Genomic DNA, 17,970 nt, shown 5'->3' with positions numbered 1-17,970 from the left:
AATAGCAGGATAATTGGATACTCATGATGGAATTAGTTTTTACGTGGTCCTTGCATTTTTCTACCAGACGGCCAAGGGCACTTGCAAGGGGCAATTGTCCCCCCCCTCGATTTCAATTTTTATACAAATAAAAAAACATTTCGTAAAATTTTCTTGCTCGCTGCGCTCACAATGTCTGCTGTTCTTATGGTCCAAGTTCATGCTATGGGGTGATAGGAGTCGGCCCTGGAAGCCAAACGATTTATATGAAAAAAAAATGTTAAAGAGAATGCCATGGTGCCCCGTGAAATTATTGCACCCTATTAAAACAATTTCTTTCTATGAAACATTAATGATGACACTATAATCCAAGAAGTCAGTCATTGATCAATCAAGGGATTCCTATTTGTTTGTCAGGTATCAAAAAATGTATTTCAACTAGAATATAATACAATTCAAACAATATTTTGCAAAATGGTTTTGTTTACCAGCTATCTATAAATAAATACCTCTAGGTATACCCCTTGTTTACCAGCTATCTATATATAGATACCTCAACAAGGTCGTAGTTTTTACGTCATAATGTCGCTATTTTTTGCTGAAATTGCGATTTTCTTCTTTTATATTATTGTTAACACATATACTGCACCGTAAAGACTCTTTCCCCAATAAAAAGGGAAGGCGGAATGCCGGGAAAATGACGGTTTCCTTTGAAACTGAGTCAGTGGCGCATAGACAAGTCTTTTGGGGATACAAGTTGTATTCTATTACTCGTATGATAATAATGCAATTATTTTCTTGTTCAAAATATGCCTGCGATAATTTCCATGTGTATTTTGACAATGTCCTGTACTTTCTTGTCCAGGGGCGGAGGGGGTAAGGGGCATTTTTCTTCAGAAATTTTGGAATTTTCCGGTTCCTCCCCTCCCCCTGCATACATATATACACTCAATGTGCATAAATTTTATATAGTCCGATTTTATGGTTTATTCCGCATATAACGGTACTTGATTCGTCCATCTCGGGCAATTAGCTTCAGACCTACAGTCGCTTCAAGGTAACTGCGCATTTTGCTGAATGGCTCAGTGGCGTACAGACATATCGTTTTTGGGGTACAAGTCGTGTTGTATTGTTCATATCATAATAGTGCAATTATTTTCTTGTTCCAGACATGCTAGCGATCATTTCCATGTGTATTTTGACAATGTCCTGTACTTTCTTGTCGAGGGGGGGAGGTGCATTTTTCTGCGATTTTGAAATTTTCCGGTTCCTCCCCTCCCCCCCGCATCCATATATACACTCAATGTATATAAATTGTATGTACTCCGAATGTATGGTTCATTCCGCGTATAACGATATATCATTCGTCTGTCTAGGGCAATTACGGTAGCCTCAAATCCACAGTCATCTAAATGAAACTCTGCATTTTGCTTAAAATTGGCCCGGTAGCAATTAGCTTACCTTGCAAAATGGGCTTGGTAAACAAAAGGTTAGCGTAACCAGTAAAATTCAAAAAATTCAAAATTTCATAGGTATCATTCTGGATGAACACCTTAGCTATACAGAACACATAAACATGCTACAATCAAAATTAAGTAGTGTGCGCTATGCCCTTTGAGAAATGGTAGACATCTCAAGCACCCAAACTGTAAAGTGCCTTTATATGGCAAACTTTGATACTTTACTAAGATACGGTATTATGGTTTGGGGTAACAAGGGCCACTCCAATGTCCTTTTTATGCTTCAAAAAAGAGCTATAAGAATCATAGCTGGAGTAAGGAAAACTTATTAATGTAGAACTCTTTTCCGTAAACTTAATGTGTTAACATTACATTTATATACATTTATGAATGCTTAATTTATGTTACGAAAAATATTTCCAACTTTGCCACAAATGAGGAAATACATGGCCTAAACACAAGAAATAAAGACAAACTTCACATAAAACACTGCCGCCTTAACTTATGTAAGAAAGGTCCCTTAAACTCTTCCATAGATCTCTACAATACGTAAACTACCACAAAATGTGAGGAAAGAACCAAAATTGATGATATTCAAGCACAAGATAAAATCAATGCTTCTGAAGCATGTTTTTTATTCTATAGCTGAATACATGGAAGCGACTTTTACATAAGACAAATGTACATAATGTAGTATAATCACATATTATTCTTGTAAAATTAAATGTCAAATGAAAGTGGATAATTAGTATCACCTAGAAGTAGGCTGCAATGTTCTATATCTTCTCATGTTATATTTTTTTGTGATTTTGATATAATACCAGAGTAAGACCCAATTTTTTTACAATTTTTGGCTATATATATTGTATTTGTAAAATCTATTAATGTAATATTGTATTGTAATGTAAGTATTGACATGTCCTATATTACCATGTACTGTAATTTGTACACACCGGTAGTCCTTGGACGCAAATAAACTAAACTAAACTAAACTAAGCAAACGTTGTCTGTAGTGATGCAAGAGTCCCCCCTTTGAAAGAAATAGAGTCCGTGGTGGACTAAGAGATCCATGTTTTAATGTTTTAGCAAGTACAAAAAAAATGTATTAGCTACAAATTTTTACATAATTCATCAAAGTGTAGGTAATATGTAACCATTATTATTTAATTAATTCGATTTTTCTTGCATAACACAACACAACAGTGTTGTTGGATTCTCGTTAGATTCGTTTGTGCGTTAAAATCTTGCATACTGGAAACTAGAGGGATGAAGCATGATTTTTAAAGGGCTCCCTTAATCAGTTCTGCAGAGAGGCCAAAAAATGTTGGTGCATATTAATCATCTATTAACATTATCGACCTGTAAATATCAAGTAGATACAGTCCCTATTAGCCTACCTAGGTATTTATATTAAACTTCATATTCTTTGGCAATCTGGAAAGGTCATTGTCGAAATATTGCTATTTGATGTTGCTCGAAGTTCTTTTGTTCGTTGCAGTTTCAAGATATCATCCCTTTTCTGATACTTATCTCTTTTGGGGGAGGGGGCAAGTGCCTCTGTGTACCCTGTTATATCTGCCAATGAGACACAATATATTAAAAATTTGCCCCCTCTAGGATTGACTTCGCCCCCCCCCCCTACAAAGAATTCCTGGCTACGGGCCTGGATGGGTGGATTTTCTGCTTGCACTAGGAATATCAGGTATCTCTTGGAGACTCAGGATAGATTAATTCTTCTGGAGGTAAGAAGAAGCTTATTTGTTGTTTCAAGTAACCCACAGGAAGATTGTCATGGGAGGATACATGCTTACGCTGGTTATGTAACAACAAGAAATCTTAATCATCTTTTGGAGATTGGAAATTAAATTATTGAAATATCATTCTTTCATGTCTTGCTCATACTGTTTGTGAAAGTAAGTCATAGACATGTCATATGTGAAATTAAGTCACACATGACAAAATGATCATTCCTTTTGCTTAGAGAGTAGTAAAAGTCAGGCATCGAGCGAACAGATTTAGACTATTGAATTTGTGAAAAAAAATTAAAGGGCAACAAAATCTATTATTCTAAATGTGTATTGTGAACAAAAAAAAAATCCAGAACTGCAATTGTTAGCTCATAACACAAAGAAAAGTATATCCTGCTCTTACTATTGATAAATATCTCTTTCTATAATAAAAGCTTTATAAAATGTTTCTAGGGAGTTAAAAACATATTAACTTTTAAAAGGATAAACAAATAATATTTTTTATTAAAAGCAAAGCACGCAATATTCTTCGAACAGTTTACAATATTTTCTTAAACCCTCCATTCTCTAACATTTATTTCTCACAAAAAACAGGAATCTGAATCAGTGATTTATGAATGGCATTTCTATCTAGAGTATTATTATTACAACATAAAATTAATAACCTTGAATAAATTGAAAAATGGGAAGTAACGATGGGTTTCGAAAGAGTATTAAAAAATACTAGATATTCGTTCCCTACTCTTTGTATAATACCCTTCGTTAGACGTAATAAACGCTGGTCTGGGTTTCCAAGAAACTACTTTATAAGTATATTGGGTATCCTGTAAATTTTAAGAAATCCGTCTCCGGCTTATACTATCGTTACAGTATAATGAAATGTAGTACAGAAAAGAAAACAAATTGAAAATTTTCCGTTTTCGGTTGGGGGTTCGTGTGCTCCATGAACCCCCTTCAGGCGACGCCTGCCTCTGGGGCTGACGTGAATGGCTGTGGTTGACGTCAAGCTGGAATTTTGTTTTGTACCGCGGGCGAGAACAAAGGTTCAAGAGGCTATAGTGGAACCACGAGCAAAACAACCTGCGCAGACCCGCGAGTCATGTGCACCGTACCCCCGCGAGTAGGGGAGGGGGGGAGTTGACCATGCTTCCTTATGGCCCGAGGTGAAGGGAAGAAGGGAAAGTTGCGCGGGCACTTCTCGTCCCAAGGTTTTTTTCCTTGTGGTCGATCTATACCCCCAAGCAGAAACTTGTCCTGTGCACGAGTCCTTCGCATTCGTTCGCGAATGAACCGTGTGGAAGCGATCCGATGAACCAAATCACTTGTTCGTTGGAAAGATTCGTTCGTTCGCGAAGGACTCATCTTGACTCTTACGGCAGGCACCTTATTTTCTGCCCTGCGGCAATTCGCTCGATGCTGATCGTGAAATGATGGGTGCAATGGCTTCGGGGACTGGATGGAAAGTATGTTATTTTTATGTTTCAAACAAGTAAATATAAGTTAAGACATAACAACAATGTCATTAGCAGAAAATTCTGAAATATAGGAGGCACTACTGCTCTACTAGAATTTTCACCTTAAATCAGATATTTGTTTATAGATTAATTGAAATTTCACTAGTTTTTATGTTGTTTTTTCAAACATATATAACTTTTTCGATACTGGGATAGCAGAATGCCAGGGAAATATTTCTAAAAAAATTGTAATGACGGGACTGTAATGTTTTAATAACTAAATTGCAACACGATGACAGTATGCACAAACTATTCTCCTAATTTAATTTTGTTTAGAATCTCCCTGTCTGCAATATCAAAGTTTGCAGAGTGCGGAAACTTGGGTAAATGTCTGTTATATCGGAGACACATTTCTATCGGATATTTTCAGTTTCAAATGTTTCGTACTTACCAATTGTGTATTGCGGAGGTAATACTCTAGTTTACGTCCTTTTCCTAAGGAATACGTGTCATATCGTTGCTTATTTTATAAGGAATTCAACAACGTAAATCCCAAAGCGAGGAAAAATTTCCTGGAGGAGTAAATCGAGAAAAACCGATGTTGTCCGGATATGCGTAATTGAACATACTGAGGAATTTTTTCGATGATGATGCACATATTTAGGGGTGAAATGAGTGCTAATGCAACCTAACCTAACCTCGTAGGCATACCTCGTCCCCGTGAATGATTAGTGGGGCTATCGTGAACGGAAAGTGTACCCGAAGAGATGCTGGCTGCCGCACCACGAACGCGCACCACAAACGCAAAGAAGCAATCATCATGCAGATAAGGACGTAGAGTCTAGCCATTATGTCATCACAAACCATTGACGGATAGCCCCAAAAACCATTTACGATAGCCCCAAGAACCATTAACGGATAGCCCCAAAAATCATTCATGATACCCCCACTGACCATTTCCAGCAAGGTTAGGTTAGGTAAGCATAGTTAAAAATAATAAAAAATTCTCGTAAAAAAATGGCACGTTTGGAAACACTGGTGAGACCACGTGACTTTCGATGCTAGCGCCATCTGCAGGTACATAATGGAAACAACGGCATAATGTCACTTTGCACAAAATGCAAGTTTATTATTTCAAAAGTGCTAATTTCTTGTTGTGCAGCATTCTACGGTGAGAAAATACCTCCACGAACTTTCAAAATGCTACAGAAACTCATTTCCGTAAGTAGTTTCTTCTGTAAAAATGAAGAAATGTGTCTCCGATATATAACAGACATTTACCAAAACTTGAATTCACATAGCTATGTGGGTTTGATTTTATGGCAGGTGATCGAATGAACGGTGTGGTTCCACTCAATTCATATCTTGGCCCAGGTTCAGACTGTTCAATTCCAATATCATGGTGATACCTAAGTTTTTTCTTTTCTTTATGAATCGATGGTATCACTTCCGTTTAGTCAAAACGGATTTCTTCATTTTTACAGAAGAAACTACTTACACGAATCACTGTAGCATTGTTGATGCTTCCGAATGTATTTTCTGTCATCGTTTGATCTTTTTTTAGCGGTAATTCATGTTTTTATGTATAAAAATATTGCAATTGCCGTTTCTTCCATGTACTTCCTGTACGTCAAGTGGATGTTCTGTACGTTATATGATGTAACCCCCGTGTCAGTGTTTCCAAACATGCCGTTGTTTTGCAAGAAGATGAAGAAACCAAATATAACCCGAAATTTTAACTGTTTGCCGAACCTAACCTAATCTTCCGTGAATGGTTTGTGGGGCATTTTTCTGGTAAGACCCCAAATGTTAACTATGTTTGCCTAACCTAACGTAACCTAACCTTACCGAGAATGGTTCGTGGAGGCTATTCGGGAATGGTTATACAACCCCACATTTTAGGTATTAGTAGAAATTTTTTTGGTTTCGAAGATGGAAACACTGCATAACCACTCCAAATCTACAAAACACAAGCACGACATACGATGATCAAGAACGCTCGTGCCATATTGTGTGTCATGCAAGCGAAGAAAAAGAACAACAATAATTACTCGTAACATGAAAAATTGAAATTATTTTCGTGAGAAATTCATAATTACACCTTATAGAATGTTCCGCAATACAGAATAAGTAAGTAGCAATGTTAAAAAGGACGAAATAAGTGAATTATAGCTGTTTTGACCAAACTGAAGTAGTACCGACATTTCTTGCATTGTTTGATTTATATTTATGTCTGTTAACACATACTTCAGAACCTTGGTGATTACGTACTGCATGTTTCTTGGAGAATGTTTCCTTTCTTCCATATGCACAAAGTGGTTATTCGCATGCTTGCAGCCATTCGCTTACTGTCATCTTTGATACAGACTGTTGCTGCTATTATGTTACGTCACATTAGGTGCAAGGGAATATTATGCTTTCGTTTTTAGGTTATGTGTATCAGGTTTATGTCTCCTAACATTAATAAAATGTTCCTACATGCTCCCAATGCTTTCTTCCCCATTCCTTTCTATATAAATGAGTAGGTCAGGTTTGTTGTTCTAGTATCATAATTACTCTCCTATACGTATGTAGCATTACTGTTTGTGCATTTTAAGTAAGTTAGGGTTGTTAAGTGATTGTCTTATTTTTTCCACACTTTTCTTCATCTTCAAGTTATGTTTAAAAATGTTTCCGTCTTTCCTTCCAGGTTGTGAAACCTCACATTCCACTTATCAAATTTAGGAAAGGAGGTGTTAAATTAAATGGTAAGATTTTAAGTAGGAACCAACATATCTTGTTTGTTATAATCAAATCTAAGTGAGATATCTATTTCTTTTCAAAATCTTGTAAACTTATCAGTTAGCCAAGTTTTGTTGGAGACCGACACAAGGATTTCCAGTGTGAAAATAAATAAGTTCTGATTGTTCAATAGTAAGTTGGCAATGCTGTCCCAAGGACATTCGTATGTATGCAGTCTTATTTTTATTTAAATTTTGTTTGTCGTACAGCCTGATGTGAAAATTCAGAATAGAATGATCCATATGTCAGTCTTAAAATCAACACCCTGTTGCATTGCAAACAAGGATAGTCATTATCATTTATATTATTACAAGTAAATAGATTTAAGGAAAAGAATAATAGCAAATTTGATTTTTTCTAATATTGATCAAACTTGCAAAGGGAAAATAATATTGGGGTGAATAAGAGTGCATTCTTTAAATACATAGCACAAATGAGGGTAAAATCAATTGTTATATAAATTAAGGGTAAGAATTTACAATATGGGATCCCTCCCCGATTTTTGTAATATTTCGCATACTCACTAATTGAGGCCTCCTAATCACGAATTTGAAGTTAAAATTTGGGGGTCACATGTAGAAATTGAGATAAGAGGCCTCAATTAGTGAGTATGCGAAATATTACAAAAATCGGGGAGGGGTCCAGTATTATAAATTCACTCCAAATTAAGAAAATAAATCATTTATAAAATATATATTTTTTCCTGTTGATTTTGTTGTCACTGCCATTATTCTCAAATTGCAATTTGTTTGGACTCAGACAGGCATGTTTGTGAAGGGCAGTTGGGTCATTCCATGCAACATAGTGATGGATTTGCTTCCAATATTTTTTTTTACTTATAGATACATGGTCCAATACGACATATATGTAATGTTAAACTTGTCCAACAAATATGTTGAAAGTTACAAATTTTTGAAGATTTTCAGAAATTGGGTGGCGAACAAACACAAAATATGTCATATCTCGGAAACTATGTGGAATATTATGATGATTTAGGTATTGTTGGAGAGGAGAAGGACAGTCCTAATAGAAAATAACTGTGTTACCATTCTTACTTGCTCAGAAAGTAGAAAAATCTTTAAAGAAAGTAATATGTTGTGATGAAAAAACCCTCCACTTCGGGCAATTGTTTGATACGGAATCCCAGGTTTTACCACAATGAAAATTGTTACACAGCATAATCAATACATGTTCAACATAATATTAAAAAAATAGAAAAATCACAGTAAAAATATCACAGGTTTCAACATTAGGTGTAAGAACTAAAGTTTCCACTGGCACACAGCTATTTTTTTAAAATATGTCCCTAAAACACTCACAAATTACCACTAATATGAATACACATATTATTGTTAGAAATGTTGAATGTGCGGGAGAACCATTACTATGATGTTTATCCACTTTTAGCTCACCGAAATTGTACTAACAGCGGAGTTTTTGTCCAGAATGCATATTGGTCAGTCCATACCGAATGTACCAGAACTGGTTACTTGTCCATTTTTTTAAAAAAATCATATTTTTGTGGTTCTAACCCCTATGCAAGGATATTTCAAAGCAGGCACTACTTTTCTAAAACTTGAATTCATTTAAAATTAGTGTCCATTTTATGTTTCATGACTTCTAGCATTTTTTTCCTTTGCAGACAGTTGCGATAATTATGATAACTCAGCTAAGAAAAATGATACAAAGCTGTGGTAAAAAACATGGTTTACAGTACGGGGTGGCTCAAAAAGTAACTTAACACCCCTGGTACAAGGCCACTGCAGCGCACAGTGTGGAAATGATGACCAATCGTTATCAGGTCAAGGGGAAACTACATTGACGCCACCCGCGTAGTCGGTGGCCATCTTGAATTCAACTTCAGAATTTTAAATGGGAAGGGGGTGATATGAAATATCAAATCAGGCTAGAATTTCACGAGAAATGCAATGGTGAAGGTTTTTTCGACGTATCTTTTACCAATAAAAAGTTATGACTGAATTCTTGTACCAATTTGCTCCTTTTCAAGGTGTTACAAAAATGCCTTAAAATTTGTTTAGCACATCGGGTGGCCACGGTGGCTCAGTCGGTAACACGTCTGACTACCATGCTAAAGGTCCCGGGTTCGATCCCCGGCCGGTTCAAATCCGGGAACTTTTCTAACGGTGGAAGCGGCCCCGGTGCCTACCCAGCGTCGAATAACATGGGTACCTGGGGGAAAACCTGGGGGGTAAAGGCGGTCAGGGGCGTGATGCTGATCACATCACCCCACTCACGACCGGATCAAGAAAGTGTGGGGCGTTACCCCCACACCCCCTATACGCCTTCATGGCGTGGTGCTATGCACAGGGGAACACTTTACCTTTTTTTTTTTTACATCGGTAATGCATCGAGATCAAAGTGACATCTTGGGAGAGAAGTTCGCATGCCATTGCACACGATTTTAATCGGATACATCCACAAAGAGCTGCGTATTATGAATGGTTGTCGGGAACAATTTACAGTGTGACGCTTCCATTGAATGAAAAGTCCTTCACAGTGACAAGGCTAATGTTTATGTTCATAAGGAAGTTCATAAACAGAATATGCGACCCTTGTCATCTGATAACTAACTTTGGACAGAAACTGCTTCACAACGTTCCCATAGTGTTCTGGTGTTCCTCCCTATTGAAAAAACGCTGTAAAAAGTACCTCTTCCATAAGCAAGTATGAAAAAACCTGTTTATTTAACAAATCCAAGTAGCCCTAATCATTTAAGGTTCTGTTGATGGAAAATTGACTAACCAATTGTGTTCCACACAGCACGCCACACCATTAACTTACCAGCACTAACCATTCAGCTTTGATCTGTTGAAAATGGTTATCAGATAAAAAGCATTGAATATTCTGTTTATGAACATAAACATTAGCCTTGTCACTGTGAAGGACTTTTCATTTAATGGAAGCATCACACTGTAATTGTTGGCGACAACCATTCATAATGCACAGCTCTTCGTGGATGTATCCGATTAAAATCTTGTGCAATGGCATGCAAACTTCTCTCCCTAGATGTCACTTTGATCTTGATGTGTTACCAATGCGCTAAACAAATTTTAAGGCATTTTCGTAATACCTCGAAAAGGAGCAAATTGGTACAAGAATTCAGTCATAACTTTTTACTGGTTAAAGATAAGTCAAAAAACCTTCACCATTGCATTTCTTGTGAAATTCTAGCTTGATTTGATATATCATATCACCCCTTCCCATTTAAAATTCTGAAGTTTAATTCAAGATGGTCACCGACCACGTGGGTGGCGTCAATGTGGTTCCCCCTTGGCCTGGCAAGGATTGGTCATCACCATTTCCATGTTGTGCGCTGCAGTGGCCTTGTACCGAGGGTGTTAAGTGACTTTTTGAGCCACCCTGTACATTTCAAATGTTATTTTATGTCCTATACCTTTTCTCACAATCTCAAATGCAAATTGCTAAAATTTAAGGCCAAAACTGATATTAAATTTTGAAGGAAAATCAAAGTTTATGATTTTCTTTGGTAGGGAAGTAATGTCACATCAGAGCTATATATTTTTAGAGGAAACTTATACATCCAAAGTTTTTGCAGAAAATGGTACTGGTTTCCTCTTTTAGTTAAAGCTCTGAAAATGTTAATTTTTCATTTTTTTTCTTCAAAATTTGAGCCCCTATGTTTTTGGTGGGAGACCAAATAGAATATTGATATTTACAGCACAAAGAGTACTCTATGAGAGATATCTGCCAAAAAAAATTGAGGTTGATTACAAATAAATATTTACTTTTAATGAACTATCATGCAATCAGAATTATTGTATTTTTTAATTACATCATGCAAATGGCATAGTAAGTCTGTTAATAGCTATTATGAATGAAAAAGTGTGTAAGCAGAGGTTTGTCTGAACAAAATCATCACAATATTCTACGTAGTTTCTGAGATATAGGATATTTTGTGTTAGTTTGTACACACAGTTTCTGAAAATCTTCAAATTTTCAAAAATTTATAACTAGGGAACGGAACTTTATGTGCTAAAAAACTCAGAAATATTTTTTTTTTATGTGTCATAAATGTTGAAAATATGTGATAAAAACAGGAAAATATGGGACAAAAGTAAAAAAAAAACATTTGGTAACAAAAGCAAAATATTACATTCATTTTTAACACCTGAAATTAGTTTCTAAAGGCTTGCCTCTTAGCGAGCTATTTTTTGGAAGTGGATCACCATAGTTTTTTCCAAATTCTCCATTGTAAATCTGTGACGATTATCTCTAAAAAGCATCTTATATTGTGAGAACGATCGCTCCACGTCGCAAGAAGCTTCCTCTACTTCATCTTCCAAAACATGTACAATTTGGCACAAAGTTTGAAAACCTTGGTTTTCCCAAAAAAAAATCTGTACATTTAGACATTAGCAATTCAGTTTCGTTTCTATTATACAGACTTCACCCACGGAAGCTGCCAAAGTGGTTGCGGACGATTCAAGCTTTCGTATGGAATTAGAGAGAAAGAACAGGTTTGTTGAGATGTATGCCAATTTGACTATCCTTCAACAGTTCTTACAGAATTTCTGTGTCTTCTTTGTAGAGATCATTTACAACAGATACAAATTATTCAAAGTTCCGGGCATTATATAAATCTGCATCCAACCAAGTGCCCCATTGCGTAACTACAGGTGTAGGGGAAGGTTCTCCCTCAGGACATTTTTGTTTAAAAATGTCTATTCTTCTAGGCGACTTGATAGAAACTTTATTTCGATTTGAAACCAGTTTATCGACATTGCAATAAAGAGCTCTTATCTTTTCACATATTCTATGCAACGCATGAGCCACACGTGTAACGTGTACCATTTTGGGGTAGCTAACGGCAAGGCCTACTGCAGCTTTTTCCATGTAATCTGCAGCATCTGTCTTGAGGAGAAGAACATTGTCAAATTTTATGCCTTCCAGCCTCAATAGCTCTGCGTTGCTTCATTAAAAAGCCTTGCTATCATTACATGTGTAGCCCCAGCTAGCTCTCTACACACTAGAAAATAAATTTTTCGTTGAGATAGTTTCGTCATTATTTAGCACTCCCACAATCACATTTCCCACTTTTCTACCAGTGGTTTCTAGTTTCGTCAATATATACCCATATATTTTGATGCGCACATTGTGAGTGAATATGTAAGGTTTACTCGTAACACCTGTGCAGATACGTTTTTCGCAACGTTGATTTGTCAGGTGGTTCGAAGTTCGTATATTTTGCCAGAAAGTTTTGTAAATCAGGGTTCTTTAATTTGAACAGTGGAATATCTGCAGACACAAAAGCTCTGCACAAGTCCATTGAAAATGCGGACAATTTTTGAATGTTCCTCAGAAGTAGATGGAGTTGGTTGCCCGATAAGTGCCTGTCTGCCGCTCAAGTGTGAAGAAGCAACAACATGCTTGTTGCTACCTAAATGCTGCGTAATTTGCGAACGTTGGTCAGCTGCGATAGATTTACCACACGGTTGGCAAAATAACACTTTGCCGTCAGTTGAAAACACTTGCCTTAACTTTTGGCATATCGCAAAAAACAAAATACATACAAACTGCTGCACAAGCACCAAATCGGAACATGGGAAAAGCAGAAACTCGAAGCTCTGCATTACGTTGTACACTTGCCTCATCTGGGTAATATTTTCCCCCAATAGGATCATAGGCGAGGTACCAGAAGTCTGCCAGCGAGTGTGTTCAAAGACAAAACAAACCTAGCACTCTTAATATGAAAGAGGTGCGGAGAAGAAACATTTTTCCTTCGAGGATTTCGAGGTAGCTGAAGTCAATGAGCGATTTTATGTATTTAAAATGAAAATTCGCAAAATATGTATTTACTTACGGAAAGCTGGAAAATATGTGTTTTTGTGTAAAATAAAATTTGCTGTGTTGACATATAAGGCTATGATCAGAATTTTAGCAAAAACGAGGGTCTTTTATCTTATCGCAGAAAAAATATTTATTTACCTAAGGTCCGTTCCCTATTTATAACTTTCAACGTATTTGTTGGACAAGTCTAATATTACATATTTGTCATATTGGACGAAGTACCTATCAGTTAAAAAAAATGGAAGCAAATCCATGACTATGAAGCAACTTTTTGTCTTTCAATTGGGTGATTTCACACGGAATGACCCAGTTACCATGTTAATCACCAGACTATTGATCACCACCTGCTTCACCTCAGCTCTGAGGACATAACATTAAAGTACCTCATGAACTTATGGACTAGCAAATACAAAAGTTCTGTGCTCTTAACATCCAGCACTCATCAGTAGAAAGTGGTTACTACTGCAGTTGCGCAGGAACGGAGGGGTACATTGTACTCCCTAATTTTTGTTGAGGGGGAGCAGTACCGCCCTAAAATAATGTGCTGCTATTTTGCGGAGCCCAAGAATGTCGTACAGAATGTGCAGCACCATTTTGTGACACACACCTATCTCTGTGGCTAATTCTTGCGGTGTCCATCGGCTATCCACATGCAGCAGGGCAGCAAGGAGCTGAATGGTGGTGTTGTCCATTGGGGGTCTTCCAGAACGGGGGCAGTCGTGCATGGAATCCCTACTTTCCCAAAACACTTTCACCCATCGCGCCAATGTACGATACAGCAACGCTGCATCACCCACGCTGCACACAGTCCCTGCCAACATTCCTTTGCTAGGGGAGGGTGGGTCAAAAACGACCCAATGGGAATACCGATGCTAACTGCATGGGTCGTTTTCGACCCAATGGGAAAATAGGGAGGTAATTCGTAACAATATAGGCACTGGCGATTCATGCAATCACTCACTCACACACCCACACACACCAACTCTTTCACTCACTCACAGGCTCTCACTCTCACTCATTCACTCACTCTCTTTGATACCAATAAATAAAGAAAACACATATATTTGATGTCTGCAGTTTTTCACTTTGTTATACAGGTTTATGTTGTGTTGGCAGTGTATCACTATAAAATAGAACTTAACAATAGTTACTTGATTATGCACAAAATAATATCACACATCTTTTCTCACTTCATGAGTACATTACTACTTGTGAAAATTTTCAGAACATTTATCGTAGAGAAATCCATTGCACTGGCTGCAATACCTATTTGTTTTCTTTCTACAGCTGGCACATCTTTACTTATATTCCTTCTCTTTGATCAAGTGATTTATTCTGAAGTACTTTATGCTAGATGGTGTCTCTCGAGATGAGTTTACTGAGGAAGGCCTACCCGAAGAATCTCTTGTTATTCCATATCCTACCAAAGTCACTGTAGCAACACTTCTTCTAAACTGTCACATATTTTCATTGTGGCCTGCATGTTGAGCTAGCAACTAAGAATTTACAACAGCCACATCTACCACCCAAGAAATCAATGGAATGTACAACTTATGAATCATCGTGATAGATGTGGAAAAGGCATTATGATCTTGTTTATCGTGGATCTTTATTAATGTTTTTCAGTTGGATCAGCACGAACAATTGACCAAGTACAGGGTACCCAAGGAGTCTCAGCACCAAATGTTTCTTCTAGAACAGTTAGTCGAGGAATAACTTTAGAAGATTGGCAATTACCACTCAAATATCGTAGAACACCACTGGATCAGGAAGAAATTGATTACATTAATGTGAGTCCTATTATTGTTATTATTTTAAGATGAATGTGTCAGAGCTTTCAGTTCAGACTGATCTTTACCAACCCTCTGTCGGTATGCGTCTACTATTGGTATCTCCAAAACTACTGTAGTCTGGTACTCGTGCCATGCTACCCTGTCTACCTGTTGAGAGACGTAGGAGAGAAACTGTTGAGTTTCTGATCTTTTCCAGAGGGGTAAAAACTGGGTCTTTTTCTGGAGCCTATATTGCCAACCATATAGGAAGGCAGTTTGTTATAAGTGTTTAAAACAGCCTTTGTTGATGAATGCAGATGCACACTCTTGGATTTTCACAGAAGAGACATACAAACTACAAAGGAAGAAAAGTAAGAAACTGAACCAACAAAACTGGTTCCATTATAGTAACTCTGAACCTTTTTTCCTGGATTATGTTTAATATAGATTTGCCAAATATCCAGTAAGTTGCTCAATATGAAAGTTGTATTGTCTAATCCATCTGTATGCTTGCGAGATATATAATCAGCATCACATGTTATTTTGATATATCAGTAGAAAAGAGTGGATTTGAAGCAGCTTAATGTGACATAAATTATATGTAATGTTGATTGATTTGATTTTGTTATTTTACGTTGATTTTCTTCCACTTTTGGCTAATTGTAACATACGTAATATGTTCGTTTGTCTATGCAAGTCAACAACAGATGACAGTTAATACTTATCAATTACTCTCAAATCTGTATGTTAAAAACAGAAAAAGATACATACTAATATTAACAGATGCTAAGTGTTGTACACAGTGTGCAATCTCCATACAAAAAAATATGTAAAGCATCCACATTGGTACATTACATAATAAGATTATGTGATAAATTAATTAGAGAGGGAAGGATAATTCAGTTTACATATATACCAGCACATTCAGGATTATATTATAATGAACTGGGAGATAAAAATGCTAAAAAAGCAAGAATAATGGATCATAGAACAAAAATTGTACACATTCAAGTAATTTGATGTAACAATAACATGTAAGATTCAGTCCTGTGGTAGGTGCACTCGGTGTAGAGCTGGTATAACAGCTAAATCCAATAAATAATGATGGAAAAATGTTAAAAGTTTGGAAAAATATAACATATATTTCATATAACCCATGAAAATACTGGAAGTACTGCAGATGTATTTAGTGAACTGGAAGACATTTAAATACTACACAGCAAATGGTAGAAACTACGTGAAAAATGCAGGCTCAAGCAAGATTTGAAGACAGGTCTGTGACACACACACCCATTACTCTTCCAACAGAGTCATCGAGAGAGCCCTCATTGGGAAAAGAATAAAATTAGGCAAAGACCCGGTGATTATTTAGCCCAATTGTTAATGCAACCCAGGTTTGAGTTCTGGTTGAGCCTGCATTTTGCACTTGAAATTAGTTTCCACAATTTCCATTGCTGTACAGTATAAATGTTGCACTTGTTAAATTTACTCTTGTTTAATCTTTGACCTCCTTTTTGCAATCTGTTGTTTTAATATCTGAGGTTAATCTGTTTGTTTCAGCGAGGAGGACCTGCGTAGTAGTGCTGCTGTTTGGACAATGCTCATTAGCCAGTGAACGGAAGAGGTTCTGAGTAGTTAATTCATCTGCAGACTTGTACATATTTATATATGCATTAAGTGACAGTATTTTACTATGTTTCTGCAGGAAAGTTATTTATACATTGTGCAAAAATGTACAAATAAATGTTATTGCTGAGTTTCATAAACTATTTTAATATTTTTTTGTGCCCATTATCATGATAAAAAAATTATTTTTTATCAAGTTAAAATATCTATCATGTAGAAGTTACATGGAAGTCATGTGTTGCTGTAGTAAATGCAGTCACGTGCAGTGATAGAAAATAATTGTACGTGACCTTCGCAAAGTAGTTGTATCACATACCTTCTTTTGGTGTAGTCATATTTTTGGTTCGATCTTGATTCTTCCTCAGGGTTGGAAATGCATGAGAAAGGGTCTAAATACTGATAAATTTGTTTTCACTGGGTTAGAAGTGGCTGACCATTTCATCGGCATTATCTTAGCTCAAGTTTTAAAGAAATGTTTCAAGTCTTGCTTATAACCTTTCCTACCCTGAGAAAGGATTGAAGTTGAACCAAAAGAATTGGATAAACCAAATGAAAGTATGTTCTGACTACTGTTGTAGTTTGATGCTTGCATAACCTATCAATATCTCTGAAACTAATAAATGATGTAAACTTTTCTGAAGATGAAGACCTGATAAATTTTACTTTCACAACACATTTTTTATTTTTTTATTTGTATGTCTGCTGATTATGGTTTTAAGCACTGGAAAGTCAACAACCCATAAATTTTTGTTGTTGCAATATCTTTGAAATGTTTGAAAGTAAATATGGTAAGTTGAAGAAACTTTCAATTACCAACCTGATGTGATGTATATATTTTCTACCTGTCTGCTTATGTAGTCAATAATTGAACCCAATAAATACCTATCAACTACTTAGAAACTACTTGAGATGGGAAGATAAAATCTGGTATACTGAATTATACTAAATTATTCAAACTTTCCTGGTTGCAAATGATGACGACTAGGGCCCGGGACTTTATGTCCTATAATACTGTAAAATATGTATGTAATTATGCCAGAAAAATGCAGAAATATTCCCAGTAAAGCCAAAAATATGCAAAACAGTACTTTGGAATTTCTCATTACATGGGAATTCAGTATCTTCCATGGAAGATCAACTAGGGTGGGGGTGGGGTATTAAATGAAGTCAGAATTCCTTTAACCGAAGAATGTAGTGGGAAAATATTGAAAGTATTATAAGGTTCACTACAATTATCCTAAGTTTCATTTACTATTATGCCAGATTTACACCTTTGTGGAAACTAAAGTATAATTGGCAGCTCGCTACAGCTCTGTTAAAT

At 36.4% G+C, this 17,970-nt stretch overlaps 1 protein-coding gene across 1 annotated transcript; it reads left to right on the top strand.

Annotated features, from left to right (window-relative positions):
• Nucleotides 1-4,433: 4,433 nt before the first annotated feature.
• On the top strand, nt 4,434-16,789 carry LOC145995185 (alpha-ketoglutarate dehydrogenase component 4). Its single transcript, XM_083131738.1, has 4 exons — nt 4,434-4,650; nt 7,331-7,388; nt 14,878-15,041; nt 16,584-16,789. The coding sequence occupies exons 1-4, from the start codon at nt 4,615-4,617 to the stop codon at nt 16,599-16,601; spliced, it is 276 nt and encodes a 91-aa protein (XP_082987864.1). The 5' UTR covers nt 4,434-4,614; the 3' UTR covers nt 16,602-16,789.
• The last annotated feature ends 1,181 nt before the right edge of the window (nt 16,790-17,970 follow it).

The sequence above is a fragment of the Lepisma saccharinum genome, chromosome 11, assembly GCF_977018435.1.
Source record: "Lepisma saccharinum chromosome 11, izLepSacc3.1, whole genome shotgun sequence".
NCBI lineage: Eukaryota > Metazoa > Arthropoda > Insecta > Zygentoma > Lepismatidae > Lepisma > Lepisma saccharinum.
Note: the sequence above shows the minus strand (reverse complement) of the source record. Positions and strands in the feature narration are given on the sequence as shown.

Coding starts and splice junctions, on each gene's coding strand:
- LOC145995185 (XM_083131738.1), top strand. CDS start 4,615: ATGATGGGTGCAATGGCTTCGGGGACTGGATGGAAA. Junction 4,651..7,330: donor CTTCGGGGACTGGATGGAAA/GTATGTTATTTT, acceptor CTTTCCTTCCAG/GTTGTGAAACCTCACATTCC. Junction 7,389..14,877: donor AGGAGGTGTTAAATTAAATG/GTAAGATTTTAA, acceptor AATGTTTTTCAG/TTGGATCAGCACGAACAATT.